At 49.2% G+C, this 14,850-nt stretch overlaps 1 protein-coding gene across 1 annotated transcript; it reads left to right on the forward strand.

The window, feature by feature from the left end:
• The first annotated feature begins 1,257 nt into the window (after nucleotides 1–1,257).
• On the forward strand, nucleotides 1,258–14,103 carry LOC144505410 (beta-1,3-galactosyltransferase 5-like). Its single transcript, XM_078231522.1, has 2 exons — nucleotides 1,258–1,430; nucleotides 13,258–14,103. Exons 1-2 carry the CDS (start codon nucleotides 1,258–1,260, stop codon nucleotides 13,949–13,951), a joined length of 867 nt encoding a protein of 288 aa, XP_078087648.1. The 3' UTR covers nucleotides 13,952–14,103.
• The last annotated feature ends 747 nt before the right edge of the window (nucleotides 14,104–14,850 follow it).

Here is a 14,850-nt window from a genome sequence, read left to right on the forward strand (position 1 = left end):
GGGAACCAAAGACTTGTCAGCTCGCAACTCCATCAGCTTGACATCAACGACTGAACAGGCAGTGGAATCAGGTTCAATGGGGACTGTGAAGAGAGGTTCGAATAAAGACTCGCAGGGAAATAAATTGCAGAAGTGTGGGGAAAGAGCAGGAGTGTGGGATTAATGCGATGGAAACTAACACAGAGCCAGCATAGATGGTCCAAATGGTTTTCACCATGTTTAGAATTTGCTCAATATTCGGTAACATGCTCTGAGTTAAAATCGTTTACATTTTCTTGGTAAGCAGAGGCCAGGTAATGATAGTGGTAAAATATTGCTCTTTTTCCAAGACAACGTGTGTGTATTTGAATTAGAATTCGGGGTGAAGAGCACACCTTTGATAGGTTAATCATTGATACACTCTGTAATAATAGCACCCACTCCAGCGCCCCCTCAACTCCATGCCTTTCGGTTATTAAGAACAAAGAACAAAGAAAATTACAGCACAGGAAGAGACCCTTCGGCCCTCCAAGCCTGCACCGACCCTGCTGCCCAACTGAACTAAAACCCCCTACCCTTCCGGGGCCCATATCCCTCTATTCCCATCCTATCCATGTATTTGTCAAGACGCCCCTTTTAAAAGTCACTATCGTATCTGCTTCCACTACCTCCCCCGGCAGTGAGTTCCAGGCACCCTCTGTGTAAAACACTTGCCTCGTACATCTCCTTTAAACCTTGCCCCTCGCACCTTAAACCTATGCCCAATAGTAATTGACTCTTCCACCCTGGGAAAAAGCTTCTGACTATCCATTCTGTCCATGCCTCTCATAGTCTTGTAGACTTCTATCAGGTCGCCCCTCAACCTCTGTCGTTCCAGTGAGAACAAGTTTCTCCAACCTCTCCTCATAGCTAATGCTCTCCATGCCAGGCAACATCCTGGTAAATATTTTCTGTACCCTCTCCAAAGCCTCCACATCCTTCTGGTAGTGTGGCGACCAGAATTGAACACTATATTCCAAGTGCGGCCTAACTAAGGTTCTATAAAGCTGCAACTTAAACTCAATGCCCCGGCCGATGAAGGCAAGCATGCCATATGCCTTTTTGACTACCTTCTCCACCTGCGTTGCCACTCTCAGTGACCTGTGTACCTGTACACCCATGTTATTGATTAACCCGGATGTGGGAAGGACACCACCACGAATCGAAATGAAAGAGGAAGTCGCCCATGGCAACAGTGAAAGAGTGTCTTAAGGAGAGCATCTTTAACAGGCTTCGGATATGAGTACATTCCGTGGGACTTGGCAGTGCTTCTGGGAATCTGAATATCTTCAGTACAACAATAAGGAGGCAGGAGGCACCCAATTAATATCAGTGTCTCAGTTTATACATTATATCACGGCTAAAAGTATCCTTGTGGTGATGGCTCAGGGGCAGAGTTTGGAAGTTTCCAAGTGAGGTAAAACACAGAAATGTGGTTATCAGTGAGAAGGAGAGGAAGAGAGTTCAGAAGGGCCCAGACTGGCTGGCGAAATGGGCAGATGAAATTAAATGCAGGGAAATGCATTAGGTTCGGGTTCGATTCCCGGCTTGGGTCGCCGTCTACACGTTCTCCCCGCGTGGGTTTCCTCCGGGTGCTCCGGTTTCCCCCCACAGTCTGAAAGACGTTGTGAGTTATTCGGGCAACACCAACGCATATAAGGACTGTAAAACGCACATTGGCCATTTAAATGGTAGAAGTGGCCACGTTTGGCTGCAGAAACTGGCTGTTTTCTCCCAGCAGGCTCAGCCCTGCCTGGGTGCAGAAAGGGTGCCTCCAGTCGAACTCACAAACGGTCAGGGTCCAGACCGACTGCTGATTCGATTAACTGAATCACAAAGGGAGCAGATGACGTCACCAGGCCAGATCTGCATCAAGATTGGAAGATCGATACCAGCCACAATGTACCTGGATAAGATACAATAGATACGATAATGGGGTTATCCAGCAGTAAGGAGAAACCCATCTCCATGATGGGAAAGCAATCTGTAAGCCCCGGTAAAGTGATTAGGAACATCGATGGGCCATTCATACTGGACAAGGCAGTCTCAGCCGTTTGTGATTTCAATAGGCTGTGCTATCACTGAGGCTGATAGCGATCCAGGACCATTGTTCTTGCAATTGCCGGTGGGGGCGGAGCTCACGGGACTTTTGAAGTCTGAACTTTCAAAAGTGTGGCTTCGCAGCCATTCTCTCTCTTTCTCTTCGGACCCGCATGGCAACTCTCTCACCCTCCTGAACCGCGTTGCAGACTGCAGTTTTCCAGCACACAGCCAGCCCAGAAGGTCAAGGTTGGCTCAACTGAGTATTTCCGAATAATTCGTGAAGTTCCCGAGGGTACCATAGCAGTGGAGGTTTTTGTGGGAATGGTGGGTGCATGAACCTTTTCATAGTATAAGATCTTGCTAACACTGTTTAAAGTTAGAATTTACGTTGTGCCCGTTTAGTTTTGTTCCCATAGTCATAGTTATAGAATATAAGATACCTATATGTTATTTTCTGGTGTTGATGAGGTTAAATTTTGGTGTTAAATAAAAGATATATGATTTGAACTCGATTGGAGCCCATCTTGCTCTTTCATTTTCTCATCAGCTATCCCTGGTCAGGTGACATTTTAATATCCCTTACCATAATTCCGGAGTTGAGAACCGAGGGTGCTCTGGGCAATTCGAACCCGCCCACTCAGGAAAGGCTGCCAGGGAGTGGATAGGCAGCAGTTTCCTTTTCTCTCTCTTGGGGGCGCTACTCTAGTGAAATAGGCGCAAGGTGGCCGTTGTTCCATCGGCGAGAGAGGGAATCACTCGGGCATTGGTGGGGTTTGGGTAACGGAGAACCAAACCTGAGATAAGCCCACGAGTGGAGTTAAAAAGAGGGAGCCCGCTACAACGTGCGGGTTAGGTGAATTGGCCGTGCTAAATTCTCCCTCAGTGTACCCGAACAGGCACCGGAGTGTGGCGACTAGGGGATTTTCACAGTGACTTCATTGCAGTGTTAATGTAAACCTACTTGTGAAAGAAACATTAACCTTAAACTTTAACCTTCAAGGAGAATATCTCCGGCTTCTCCAGTCTATCCGTGTGACTGGGGTTCCTCACATTCTGATGAACCATTCCTGTGACTCTTTCCAGCATTCTCTCTTCATTTATCCTACAGTCGAGCTACTGTTTGGGGGCTGCAGATTATTCCACCAGTGTCTGCTTCCCCTTGTCATTCCTGACTTCCATCCACATGGGTGACCTTCCAATTCCAAACCATTTTTTTGCTCCTGTACTTATTCCATCTACCCAAGTTGTCCCACCACCCTTTCCTTCCTGCCTGTCCTTACGAAGAGTCTGATGCACTATCAATTAGGCAAAAGACTACTTGTGTGCCAGTACAACTGTAGGCTTTTATTCATAACAGAATCAGGAGCACATCCCAACAGGTAACCGACCCGAACTGAACAAGGGGGAGGAGACAGCCACCTTTATACTAGGTGACAAGGGGAGGAGCCGGCAGGGGATGTGTCCAGGCATGACTGTAGTCCACCACATTCACCTCTCCTTCAAAAAAAAAACAACACGGGGTGAAGCGGAAACAATATCACAAGTCTAGGCGATCTGGTGGCTTGATCCGCCGTCGCGATCGTCATAGTGCAGGTCGCAGAGTCGTCCGAGCAGAGAGCGATGTCGGCCCAGGCTCCGTACAGTGAGCGTCGAGAGAAGGCGCTCGGTGGTGTGAGGCGGAACTATCCATCGTCCCGTCCAGTCGTCGGGTACTGCGTGGCGACGGCTCCGGCGACTCAAGCGAGCTGTACATAGGGGTGAGAGGAGTGAGCTGTGGCCCTGGTGGTGTATGGAGAACAGTGGGAACTGGCGCTGGGGGGTGGAGGGACGTAGTGGGCTCTGGGCGCACTATATGGGAGACTGGGACTGAAGGGGGAAGGGGCGTAGCGGTCTCTGGGCGCACAACACAAGGGACAGAGGGGCGGAGGGACGTGGTGGCCTCAGGGGCACCTGCAGGTGCCAAGTCGCGGACAGAGACAATGTCCTCCCGCCCGTCAGGGTACGCTACATAAGCGTATTGAGGATTAGCGTGGAGCAATTGGACCTCCTCGACCAAGGGGTCTGCCTTATGGGTCCGGACATGCTTCCGAAGCAGAACGGGCCCCGGGGACATCAGCCAAGCTGGGAGCGAAGTACCCGAGGAGGACTTTCTGTGCTCCCGCAGTCGAACAGGCAGTTTTCTGCATGGTCATTTACCTTGATCTCCATTATTGAGAGTTGATGAGGCTGCGACTGGCCCAGGCAAATCGATGCCACCGTCGAATCCGGGAAGAATCCATCTTCGTCACCGTCTGATGACGTCACGGATAAAGTTTCCCGCTCGGCGCGCTTTGATGACGGCATCAAAGATGGCGACTCCCGCACATCCGGCGACCGCATCAAAGATGGCGACTCCTGCACATCCGGCGACCGCATCAAAGATGGCTGCGCCCGCGGAATACACGCGGCGCCACGAGGCTTCGCGACCGGCTTCGCCCAGCAGACTTTGACGAAATGGCCTTGCTTACCGCATCCGGAGCAGATCGCATCCTTCGCCGGGCAGCGAAGCCGAGGGTGCTTGGATAGGCCACAAAAGTCGCATTTGGGCCCCGCTGGAACAGCCGTCGTGGTGGAACCGTCGATGGAACGGGATGCGGGGTAGGCCCCGAGGTTGCGGGAAGCCACTTCTAGGGATTCAGCCATCGTGGCTGTTTTCTGGAGATCCAGGCCATCCTGTTCAAGCAGGCGCTGCCGGATGTATGTAGACTCAACACCCACGACGTAGGCGTCGCGGATCAGGTCCTCCGTGTTCTGAGCTGCTGTAACAGCCTTACAGTCACAAGCTCGAGCTGGGACCCGCAGGGCGCGCAGAAATTGGGCACACGATTCTCCTGGCTGCTGCTTGCGAGTAGCCAGGAGATGTCTGCCGTAGACCACGTTAGGGCTCTTTCGAAACTGCCCTTTTAAGAGTTCTATAGCGTTCACATATGTAGTAGCGTCCCGGAAGATACCGTAGACTGCATCGCTTACCCAGGCGCGGAGCACGTGGAGTTTATCACCGTCGGAGTCGACGACCGCAGCAGCGATAATGAATGCTTCAAAGCAGTCCAGCCAATGGTCAAATTTATCAGAGACTCCGACCTCTTGAGGGTCCAATGTTAACTTGTCGGGTTTTAAAAGCTGCTCCATGTCGGTCAACTGTTATGAATAAAATTGAAGCGCTATCAATCAGGCAAAAGACTACTTGTGTGCCAATACAACTGTAGGCTTTTATTCATAACAGAATCAGGAGCAGATCCCAACAGGTAACCGACCCGAACTGAACAAGGGGGAGGAGACAGCCACCTTTATACTAGGTGACGAGGGGAGGAGCCGAGCTGGCAGGGGATGTGTCCAGGCATAACTGAAGTTCACCACACAGTCCATACCCATGAACATTTAGTTCCCAGCTTTGATCTTCCTGTAGCCATGTCCCTGTAATGGCGATAAGATCATACCCATTAACCTCAATTGGTGCCATCAATTGATTTATGTTTTGCCAAGTAATGCATGTATTTAAGTAAAGAGCCATTAATTTAGCCTCGTTGCCATTGATTCACTTTTTGGCCCTATTTATTGCTTTTCTATGTTTGTATTCTCTGTCCTTTCCTGTCACACTCTGAGTAGCATTTGCTAAATAGCTGCTTTGCAATGCTACCTATCCCTTCGCTTTGGAAGCCTCCATATCCCCTTTCCAGGACCGTCCCCTATTTAGTTTAAAGCCCTCGCTACTCCCATAGTTATGCAGTTCGCAGGAACACTTGTCTCCGCACGGTTCAGATGTAGGCCGTCCGAGTGCTGATGCCAATGTCCCACAAACGGATAGCCGCTTCTCCCACACCAAGCCTTGAGCCAAGTATTCATCTCTCTAATTTGATGCACCCTATGCCAATTTGCACACGGTTCAGGTAATAATCCAGAGATTATAACATTGGAGGTTTAATTCACTACCTAGGACCTCAACCTCTCTATGCAGAACCTTTTTCCTCATTCTACCTATGTCGTTGGTACCTACATGGACCATGACAACTATGTGCTCCCCTCTCGACTGCAAGTTCCTCTCCAGCCCCGAGTAGTTGTCCTGAATAGCCGTCTGGACTCTCACTCCTTGCTACAAAGAACAGTATCAATCCCCCTCACTAAACTGTCCCCTATCACCCCGACATCCTTGTGTTCTTCCCAACTCGATTGGCTTCCTGTAGCAGGGTGCTGTGGTCAGTCAGCTCGTCCAACCTGCAGCCCCCACTCTCATCCAAACAAGCTGAGAGATCCCCAAACCTGTTGGGACAATGGCAGAGGCTGACATTCCTTCTCTCTGGGTAACCCTCACCTACCTCAGCAGCAGTCGCTACAGCTGACCACTTTCCAAACCACAAGATCGATCTCAGGGGTGTGACTACCTCCTGCAACAGTGTAACAGGTAACTCTCTCCCTCCCTGATTTGTCACAGTGTCTGCAGCTCAGCCTCCAGCTCGCTGACTCTGAGCCAAAGCTCCCCAAGCTGCAGACACTTATCGCAGAGATGTTTGTCCTGGATTGCAATGTTATCCCAGAACTCCCCATGCTGCAGCCTTAACACATCATCTGTCCTGCCATCTTGAATTGTTAAAATACTTAATTAACTTATTGACTAATTTATGGTGCTTTTTAATTATTTTATTAAATAACCACCAAATTGTGCATTGTTTCAGGCCCTCGTGAAAGAGTAGTATTTACTCACTTATTAAATTAGATTAGACATCTTCAACCTCTCTTTACAACAATCTGAGGTCCCTATCTGCTTCAAGAAGACCACCATCATCCTGGTACCTCACCGTGCCTTAATGACTATCGGCCGGTGGCTCGGACATCCATCATTATGAAGTGCTTCGATAGGTTAGTCATGGCACGAATCAATTCCAGCCTCCCGGACTACCTGGATCCACTACAGTTTGCCTATCGCCGCAACAGGTCCACAGCAGACACCATCTCCCTGGCCCTGCACTCAACCCTGGAACACCTCGATAACAAGGACACCTATGTCAGACTCCTATTTATTGACTACAGCTCAGTTTTCAACACTATTATTCCCACGAAACTCATCTCCAAACTCCATGGCCTGGAGTTCGGCACCTCCCTCTGCGACTGCATCCTGAACTTCCGAACCCACAGACCACAATCAGTAAGGATAGGCAACAACACCTCCTCCACGATCATCCTCAACACCGGTGCCCCACAAGGCTGTGTTCTCAGCCCCCTACTATTATCCTTGTACACCTATGACCGTGCGGCCAAATTCCACCCCAACTCGATTTTCAAGTTTGCTGATGACACCACCGTAGTGGGTCGGAGCTCAAACAATGACGAGACGGAGTACAGGAATGAGACAGAGAATCTGGTGAACTGGTGCGGCAACAATAATCTCTCCCTCAATGTCAACAAAACGAAGGAGATTGTCATTGACTTCAGGAAGCGTAAAGGAGAACATGACCCTGTCTACATCAACGGGGATGAAGTAGAAATGGTCGAGAGCTTTACATTTTCAGGTATCCAGATCACCAACAACCTGTCCTGGTCCCCCCATGTCGACACTATAGTTAAGAAAGCCCCACCAATGCCTCTACTTTCTCAGAAGACGAAGGAAATTTTACATGTCCGCAACGACTCTCACCAACTTTTACAGATGCACCATAGAAAGCATTCTTTCTGGTTGTATCACAGCTCCTGCTCTGCCCAAGACTGCAATGAACTACAAAAGGTCGTGAATGTAGCCCAATCCATCACGCAAACCAGCCTCCCATCCACTGACTCTGTCTACACTTCCCGCTGCCTTGGCAAAGCAGCCAGCATAATTAAGGACCCCACGCACCCCGGACATTCTCTCTTCCACCTTCTTCCGTTGGGAAAAAGATACAAAAGTCTGAGGTCACGTACCAACGGACTCAAGAACAATTTCTTCCCTGCTGCTGTCAGACTTTTGAATGGACCTACCTCGCATTAAGTTGATCTTTCTCTACACCCTAGCTATGACTGTAACACTACATTCTGCACTCTCTCCTTTCCTTCTCTATGAATGGTATGCTTTGTCTGTATAGCGCGCAAGAAACAATACTTTTCACTGTATGCTCATACATGTGACAATAATAAATCAAATCAAAATCAAATCAAATTAAAAGTTGAAGGGTCAATCGCGAGGTTCAAGGTGAAGGGCCGAAGGTTTAGAGAAGATGTGAGGAAAAACCTTTTTACCCAGAGGGTGGTGAGGGTCTGGAATGCACTGCCTGGGAGGGTGGTGGAGGCGGGTTGCCTCACATCCTTTAAAAAGTGTCTGGATGAGCACTTGGCGCATCAGAACACTCAAGGCTATGGGCCAAGTGCTGGTAAATGGGTTTAGGTGGGAGGACAGGTGTTTCTCGCCTGTCAGTGCAGACCCGATGGGCCGAAGGGCCTCTTCTGCACTGTATGATTCTATGATTCTTAGTCTCTGCTAGCCCTTTCACTGTTATGTAACCGTTGTGAATCCAATGAAAGAATCCTCAATTTTTGCCCCTTTGTATTCATCAATGCCGACATAGAGGATTATTATAGACGCTTGCTCCTGCTTTGTGCTGTAGGGGGCGCAATTTAATTCCACTGCGTAATATTTAGCTTCTCTGATACATTCACTGATATTACAAATGATACAGTGTGAGATGGCCTTTTCAGAAACATTTTGCGTACTGCAATAGGATAGAGCACTCTTTGTCATCCTGATCTCATGGCGATGATTTGATTTGATTTGATTTATTGTTGTCACATGTATTAACATACAGTGAAAAATATTGTTTCTTGCACGCTATACAGACAAAGCATACTGTTCATAGAGAAGGAAAGGAGAGAGTGCAGAATGTAGTGTTACAGTCATAGCTAGGGTGTCAAGAAAGATCAACATAATGCAAGGTAAGTCCATTCAAAAGTCTGATGGCAGCAGGGAAGAAGCTGTTCTTGAGTCAGTTGGTACGTGACCTCAGACTTTTGTATCTTTTTCCCAGTAAGAAGTTTAACAACACCAGGTTAAAGTCCAACAGGTTTATTTGGTAGCAAAAGCCACACAAGCTTTCGAAGCTCTAAGCCCCTTCTTCAGGTGAGTGGGAATTCTGTTCACAAACAGAGCTTATAAAGACAGACTCAATTTACATGAATAATGGTTGGAATGCGAATACTTACAACTAATCAAGTCTTTAAGAAACAAAACAATGGGTGTGGAGAGAGCATCAAGACAGGCTAAAAAGATGTGTATTGTCTCCAGACAAGACAGCCAGTGAAACTCTGCAGGTCCACGCAACTGTGGGAGTTACAAATAGTGTGACATGAACCCAATATCCCGGTTGAGGCCGTCCGCGTGTGCGGAACTTGGCTATCAGTTTCTGCTCAGCGACTCTGCGCTGTCGTGTGTCGCGAAGGCCGCCTTGGAGAACGCTTACCCGAATATCAGAGGCCGAATGCCCGTGACCGCTGAAGTGCTCCCCAACAGGAAGAGAACAGTCTTGCCTGGTGATTGTCGAGCGGTGTTCATTCATCCGTTGTCGCAGCGTCTGCATGGTTTCCCTAATAGTTTTTCCCGACAGAAGGTGGAAGAGAGAATGTCCGGGGTGTGTGGGGTCCTTGATTATGCTGGCTGCTTTGCTGAGGCAGCGGGAAGTGTAGACAGAGTCAGTGGATGGGAGGCTGGTTTGTGTGATGGATTGGGCTGCATTCACAACCTTTTGTAGTTCCTTGCGGTCTTGGGCAGAGCAGGAGCCAGACCAAGCTGTGATACAACCAGAAAGAATACTTTCTATGGAGCATCTGTAAAAGTTGGTGAGGGTCGTAGCTGACATGTCAAATTTCCTTAGGGGGCACGATTTAATTCCACTGCGTAATATTTAGCTTCTCTGATACATTCACTGATATCACAAATGATACATTCTGAGATGGTCGTTTCAGAAACATTTTGCGTACTGCAATAGGATAGTGCACCCTTGTGGTGATGTTCTGTCATCACACTGTCATACCGAGCTGAGAGTTCGAAAAGTCTGAGAAAATATCAATTTCTTAAATTCCCCAGTTCGGCATTTTGTTGACCCCTCAGCGACCAATTCTCCCCTGCGAGGAAGAGAAGGCAATCTGTCAGTGCAGACAGAATCCCTCTCCAGCTCTGCCTCTCTACCTCTGTGGCATTTTGCAGTTGGCTGTCGATATATTTTGCCAGTCATCACCGTGTCTCCATTGCTTTCCAGGCAAGATAAGCTTGTGTGTGATAATCCCCCGTTTTGTGCTGTTGGAGTCTAAACGACAGACTTTATTGCTGAATCGGAGCGGGCGCGGCTCACGGAACGGAATATTCTCCTTTGGCCTCGAGTCTCGCCCGAGCGAAGTCGCAAAATACCGGCCGATTCCGTTAACTAAGCAGCTGCTTTGAACCTTCTGCCCCCCTGCTAAAGTTTCCAGGAGAATCAGACCATTTTGTTCGTTTTTTGTGAATACATGAGGTGGATTCAACGTGTTCGCCATTCGCAAACCGCCTGAAACAATATGTTTTGGAAAAGTTTATTTATTATTGTCACAAGTGGGCTCGCATTAACACTGCAATGAAGTGACTGTGAAAATCCCCTAGTCGCCACACTCCGGCGCCTGTTCGGGTACACTGAGGGAGAATTTAGCATGGCCAATGCACCTAATCAGCACATGATTCAGACTGTGGGAGGAGACCGGAGCACCTGGAGGAAACCCACGCAGACATGGGGAGAAGGTGCAGACTCCGCACAGACAGTGACCCAAGCTGGGAATTGAACCCAGGTCCCTGGCGCTGTGAGGCAGCAGTGCTAACCACTGTGCCACCGTGCTGCCATTGCCTGCTCTGGGAAATGGTCGGTCAGGGCATTGAACAGTTGCCCATTCAGTCAGCGTGAGCTGAAATGAGTGGAAACCATCGCCTGGGGGTGGCCAGTCTGAGGGATCGGAGTTATGGGACTGAGCTCCTGTCCGTAACACTCACTTGCTTGATCTGGCTGTTCCCACTGGCAATTATAAATTCAGAGCTCACTGACAGACACTCCCCATTTAGATTCACCCTGCTCTCACTGGTGGCCGGAGTATCCATGTTAGTGTCTGTGTTCGTCCCCCTTGCGCTCGCTGTGGTCATGACTGGTGGGATTATCAATGGCGCAGCTGCTGCCATTAGACTTGCACCAATTAGGTTGATTGGCCAGGTTAGAAATTGCCCCTTAGAGTCCTGGGATGCACAGGTTAGAGGGATTAGCGGGTAAATATGTGGGGGTGGGGCCTGGGTGGGATTGTGGTCGGTGCAGACTCGATGGGCCGAATGGCCTCCTTCTGCACTGTAGGGTTTCTATGATTCTATGATTTCTATGAACATTTTGCTCAGACGAACACTGAGCAATCCAAGTTTCAATCATCATTTTAACCACCCTCGTGAAACCTGTCTCCTGGGCCGCTGACAGAAGTTTCTAACCATTCATCCTTTCTGGCTCTGATTTTCCCTTGATCCACATCACGCTGATTTCTCTTCCTCTGTTCCGACTGAAAGTGATGCAAAATGATACAAGGGCAATCTCAGTTAGTTGTTGGGAGGAGCCACGGACTAACGCCTCTGTGATGTTCTGTATTTTCCTATATATCAGTTTCATATGTAAACATCTGTATTTTCAATTATTCTGCTTACTATGTAGCCTACTTTATCAAACACATTATTTATTGATTTGACAATCTGTGCCCCTCCTGCACACACACTCTGCAGACCCCGAGCACCTGTTGGAAGCTCGCTCGGCCATTCGGCAGACATGGGGGAGAGCGCGGCCAACCCATAGAACATAGAACATAGAACATTACAGCGCAGAACAGGCCCTTCGGCCCACGATGTTGCACCGACCAGTTAAAAAAAAAACTGTGACCCTCCAACCTAAACCAATTTCTTTTCGTCCATGAACCTATCTACGGATCTCTTAAACGCCCCCAAACTAGGCGCATTTACTACTGATGCTGGCAGGGCATTCCAATCCCTCACCACCCTCTGGGTAAAGAACCTACCCCTGACATCGGTTCTATAACTACCCCCCCTCAATTTAAAGCCATGCCCCCTCGTGCTGGATTTCTCCATCAGAGGAAAAAGGCTATCACTATCCACCCTATCTAAACCTCTAATCATCTTATATGTTTCAATAAGATCCCCTCTTAGCCGCCGCCTTTCCAGCGAAAACAATCCCAAATCCCTCAGCCTCTCCTCATAGGATCTCCCCTCCATACCAGGCAACATCCTGGTAAACCTCCTCTGCACCCTCTCCAAAGCCTCCACATCCTTCCTGTAATGTGGGGACCAGAACTGCACACAGTACTCCAAGTGCGGCCGCACCAGAGTTGTGTACAGTTGCAACATAACGCTACGACTCCTAAATTCAATCCCCCTACCAATAAACGCCAAGACACCATATGCCTTCTTAACAACCTTATCTACTTGATTCCCAACTTTCAGGGATCTATGCACACATACACCTAGATCCCTCTGCTCCTCCACACTATTCAAAGTCCTCCCGTTAGCCCTATACTCAACACATCTGTTATTCCTACCAAAGTGAATTACCTCACACTTCTCCGCATTAAACTCCATCCGCCACCTCTCGGCCCAACTTTGCAACCTGTCTAAGTCTTCCTGCAAACTACGACACCCTTCCTCACTGTCCACCACACCACCGACTTTGGTGTCATCAGCAAATTTGCTAATCCACCCAACTATACCCTCATCCAGATCATTAATAAATATTACAAACAGCAGTGGCCCCAAAACAGATCCCTGAGGTACACCACTTGTAACCGCACTCCATGATGAATATTTACTATCAACCACCACCCTCTGTTTCCTATCCGCTAGCCAATTCCTGATCCAATTTCCTAGATCACCCCCAATCCCATACATCTGCATTTTCTGCAGAAGCCTACCATGGTGAACCTTATCAAACGCCTTACTAAAATCCATATATACCACGTCCACTGCCTTGCCCCCATCCACCTCCTTGGTCACTTTCTCAAAAAACTCAATAAGGTTAGTAAGGCACGACCTACCTGCCACAAAACCATGCTGACTATCACCTATCAATTCATTACTCTCCAAATAACTATAAATCCTATCCCTTATAATTTTTTCCAACATCTTGCCGACAACAGAAGTGAGACTCACCGGTCTATAATTCATGGCCAGAGGGTGGTGACCTACTTCCTGCTGGGGTACAGCCGAGAGCATCAGGAGCAGCTGCTGAAAGAAAGTTCACTGCACAAGGACATCATCCAGAAAAATTTCACCGACTCTTATTACAACCTGACCACCAAGGTACTGATGGGGCTGGAGTGGGTGAACCGATTCTGTCCGTCCACCTCCTTCGTGGTGAAGACCGATTCCGACATGTTTGTCAACCCGGATTATCAGACCGAGCTCTTGTTGGGAAAGAATCGCAAGGACTTCTTCACTGGCCTTGTCATGAGGGGTTATGGACCCGTCAGGGACCGATCCAGTCAATGGTATATTAGTGAACAGGAATATCCTCAGGAGAAATATCCACCATTTTGTTCCGGCACTGGGTACGTGCTTTCAACCGATGTTGCCAATGGAGTCTGCAATGTTTCCAGGATCATTCCCTACTTTAAACTGGAGGATGTTTACGTCGGGCTGTGCTTGGCGGAGTTGAAGATTGATCCTGTGGAAATCCACTCGGAGCGAAAGTTCTACAACTCAATGGTTGAGTTTTTTGTTTGTGGTTTTCGGAAACTTGTCACCTCTCACGGGGTGAATCCCTCTGAGCTGCTGAGCAACTGGAAATCACTGGAGGATGCAGCAGATACGCGTTGCCCTGGAGATGAGTGAAGGAGGGAGGCCATTTTGAAGAGGCCCCACTTCCCACAATTCCTGTGCTGTTCAGCATCATGACAACCTTGTAAGGTCCCCTCATCGTGCTGATACTGTTTGGAAAATACTCAACGTACTGCCAGAACTGTCTGTGCAGATGCTGTCACATGTTTCTCCGATGGGACAGAGGGCCCTATTTTACCATTTTAATTCTAGGTGCTGGGCGGACTTGAACCTGGGAGTGTTTCAGATCTGATTTTTAGACCCGTTTTCGGGTGCCCCCTAAGGCACTCTGCCTGTAAAAATATCAGTGGTTCTGAATCACGGTACACAAGCCTGTGGGCGGGGCTTAACGTGTCCAAAACCCTGCAGCTCCAATGGGCCCCTCCAACTGCGAATGCGCAGGGAAAACAATGATAGAATGCTGCTCCCCTGCCACAACCCTGCCGGGCCGGGTAATGCCCTGGCCCCCACTGACATTGCCCCACCCGCCCACAACATAACTGACCCCCTTATCCACCCAGCCCCCGCCACCCAGACTGATTGAGGGCCCCTCCCCGCTTCGCCCCTACTGATCTCAACAGAGTGGCAGCAGACCCCCCTTCCTCCCCACTGATCTCAGGCAGAGTGGCAGCGAACCCCCCCTTCACCCACACTGATCTCAGCCAGAGTGGCAGCAGACCCCCCCTCCCCCCTCACTGATCTCAGCCAGAGTGGCAGCGAACCCCCCCTTCCCCCTCACTGATCTCAGGCAGAGTGGCAGCGGAACCCCCCTTCACCCCTCACTGATCTGAGGCAGAGTGGCAGCGGATCCCCCCTTCCCCCTCACTGATCTCAGACAGAGTGGCAGCGGACCCCCTTCCCCCCCCCACTGATCTCAGGCAGAGTGGCAGCGAACCCCCCTTCCTCCCCACTGA

The sequence above is a fragment of the Mustelus asterias genome, chromosome 16, assembly GCF_964213995.1.
Source record: "Mustelus asterias chromosome 16, sMusAst1.hap1.1, whole genome shotgun sequence".
Lineage (NCBI taxonomy): Eukaryota > Metazoa > Chordata > Chondrichthyes > Carcharhiniformes > Triakidae > Mustelus > Mustelus asterias.

Coding starts and splice junctions, on each gene's coding strand:
- LOC144505410 (XM_078231522.1), top strand. CDS start 1,258: ATGAGTACATTCCGTGGGACTTGGCAGTGCTTCTGGGAATCTGAATAT. Junction 1,431..13,257: donor CAGAGTTTGGAAGTTTCCAA/GTGAGGTAAAAC, acceptor TGCCGACAACAG/AAGTGAGACTCACCGGTCTA.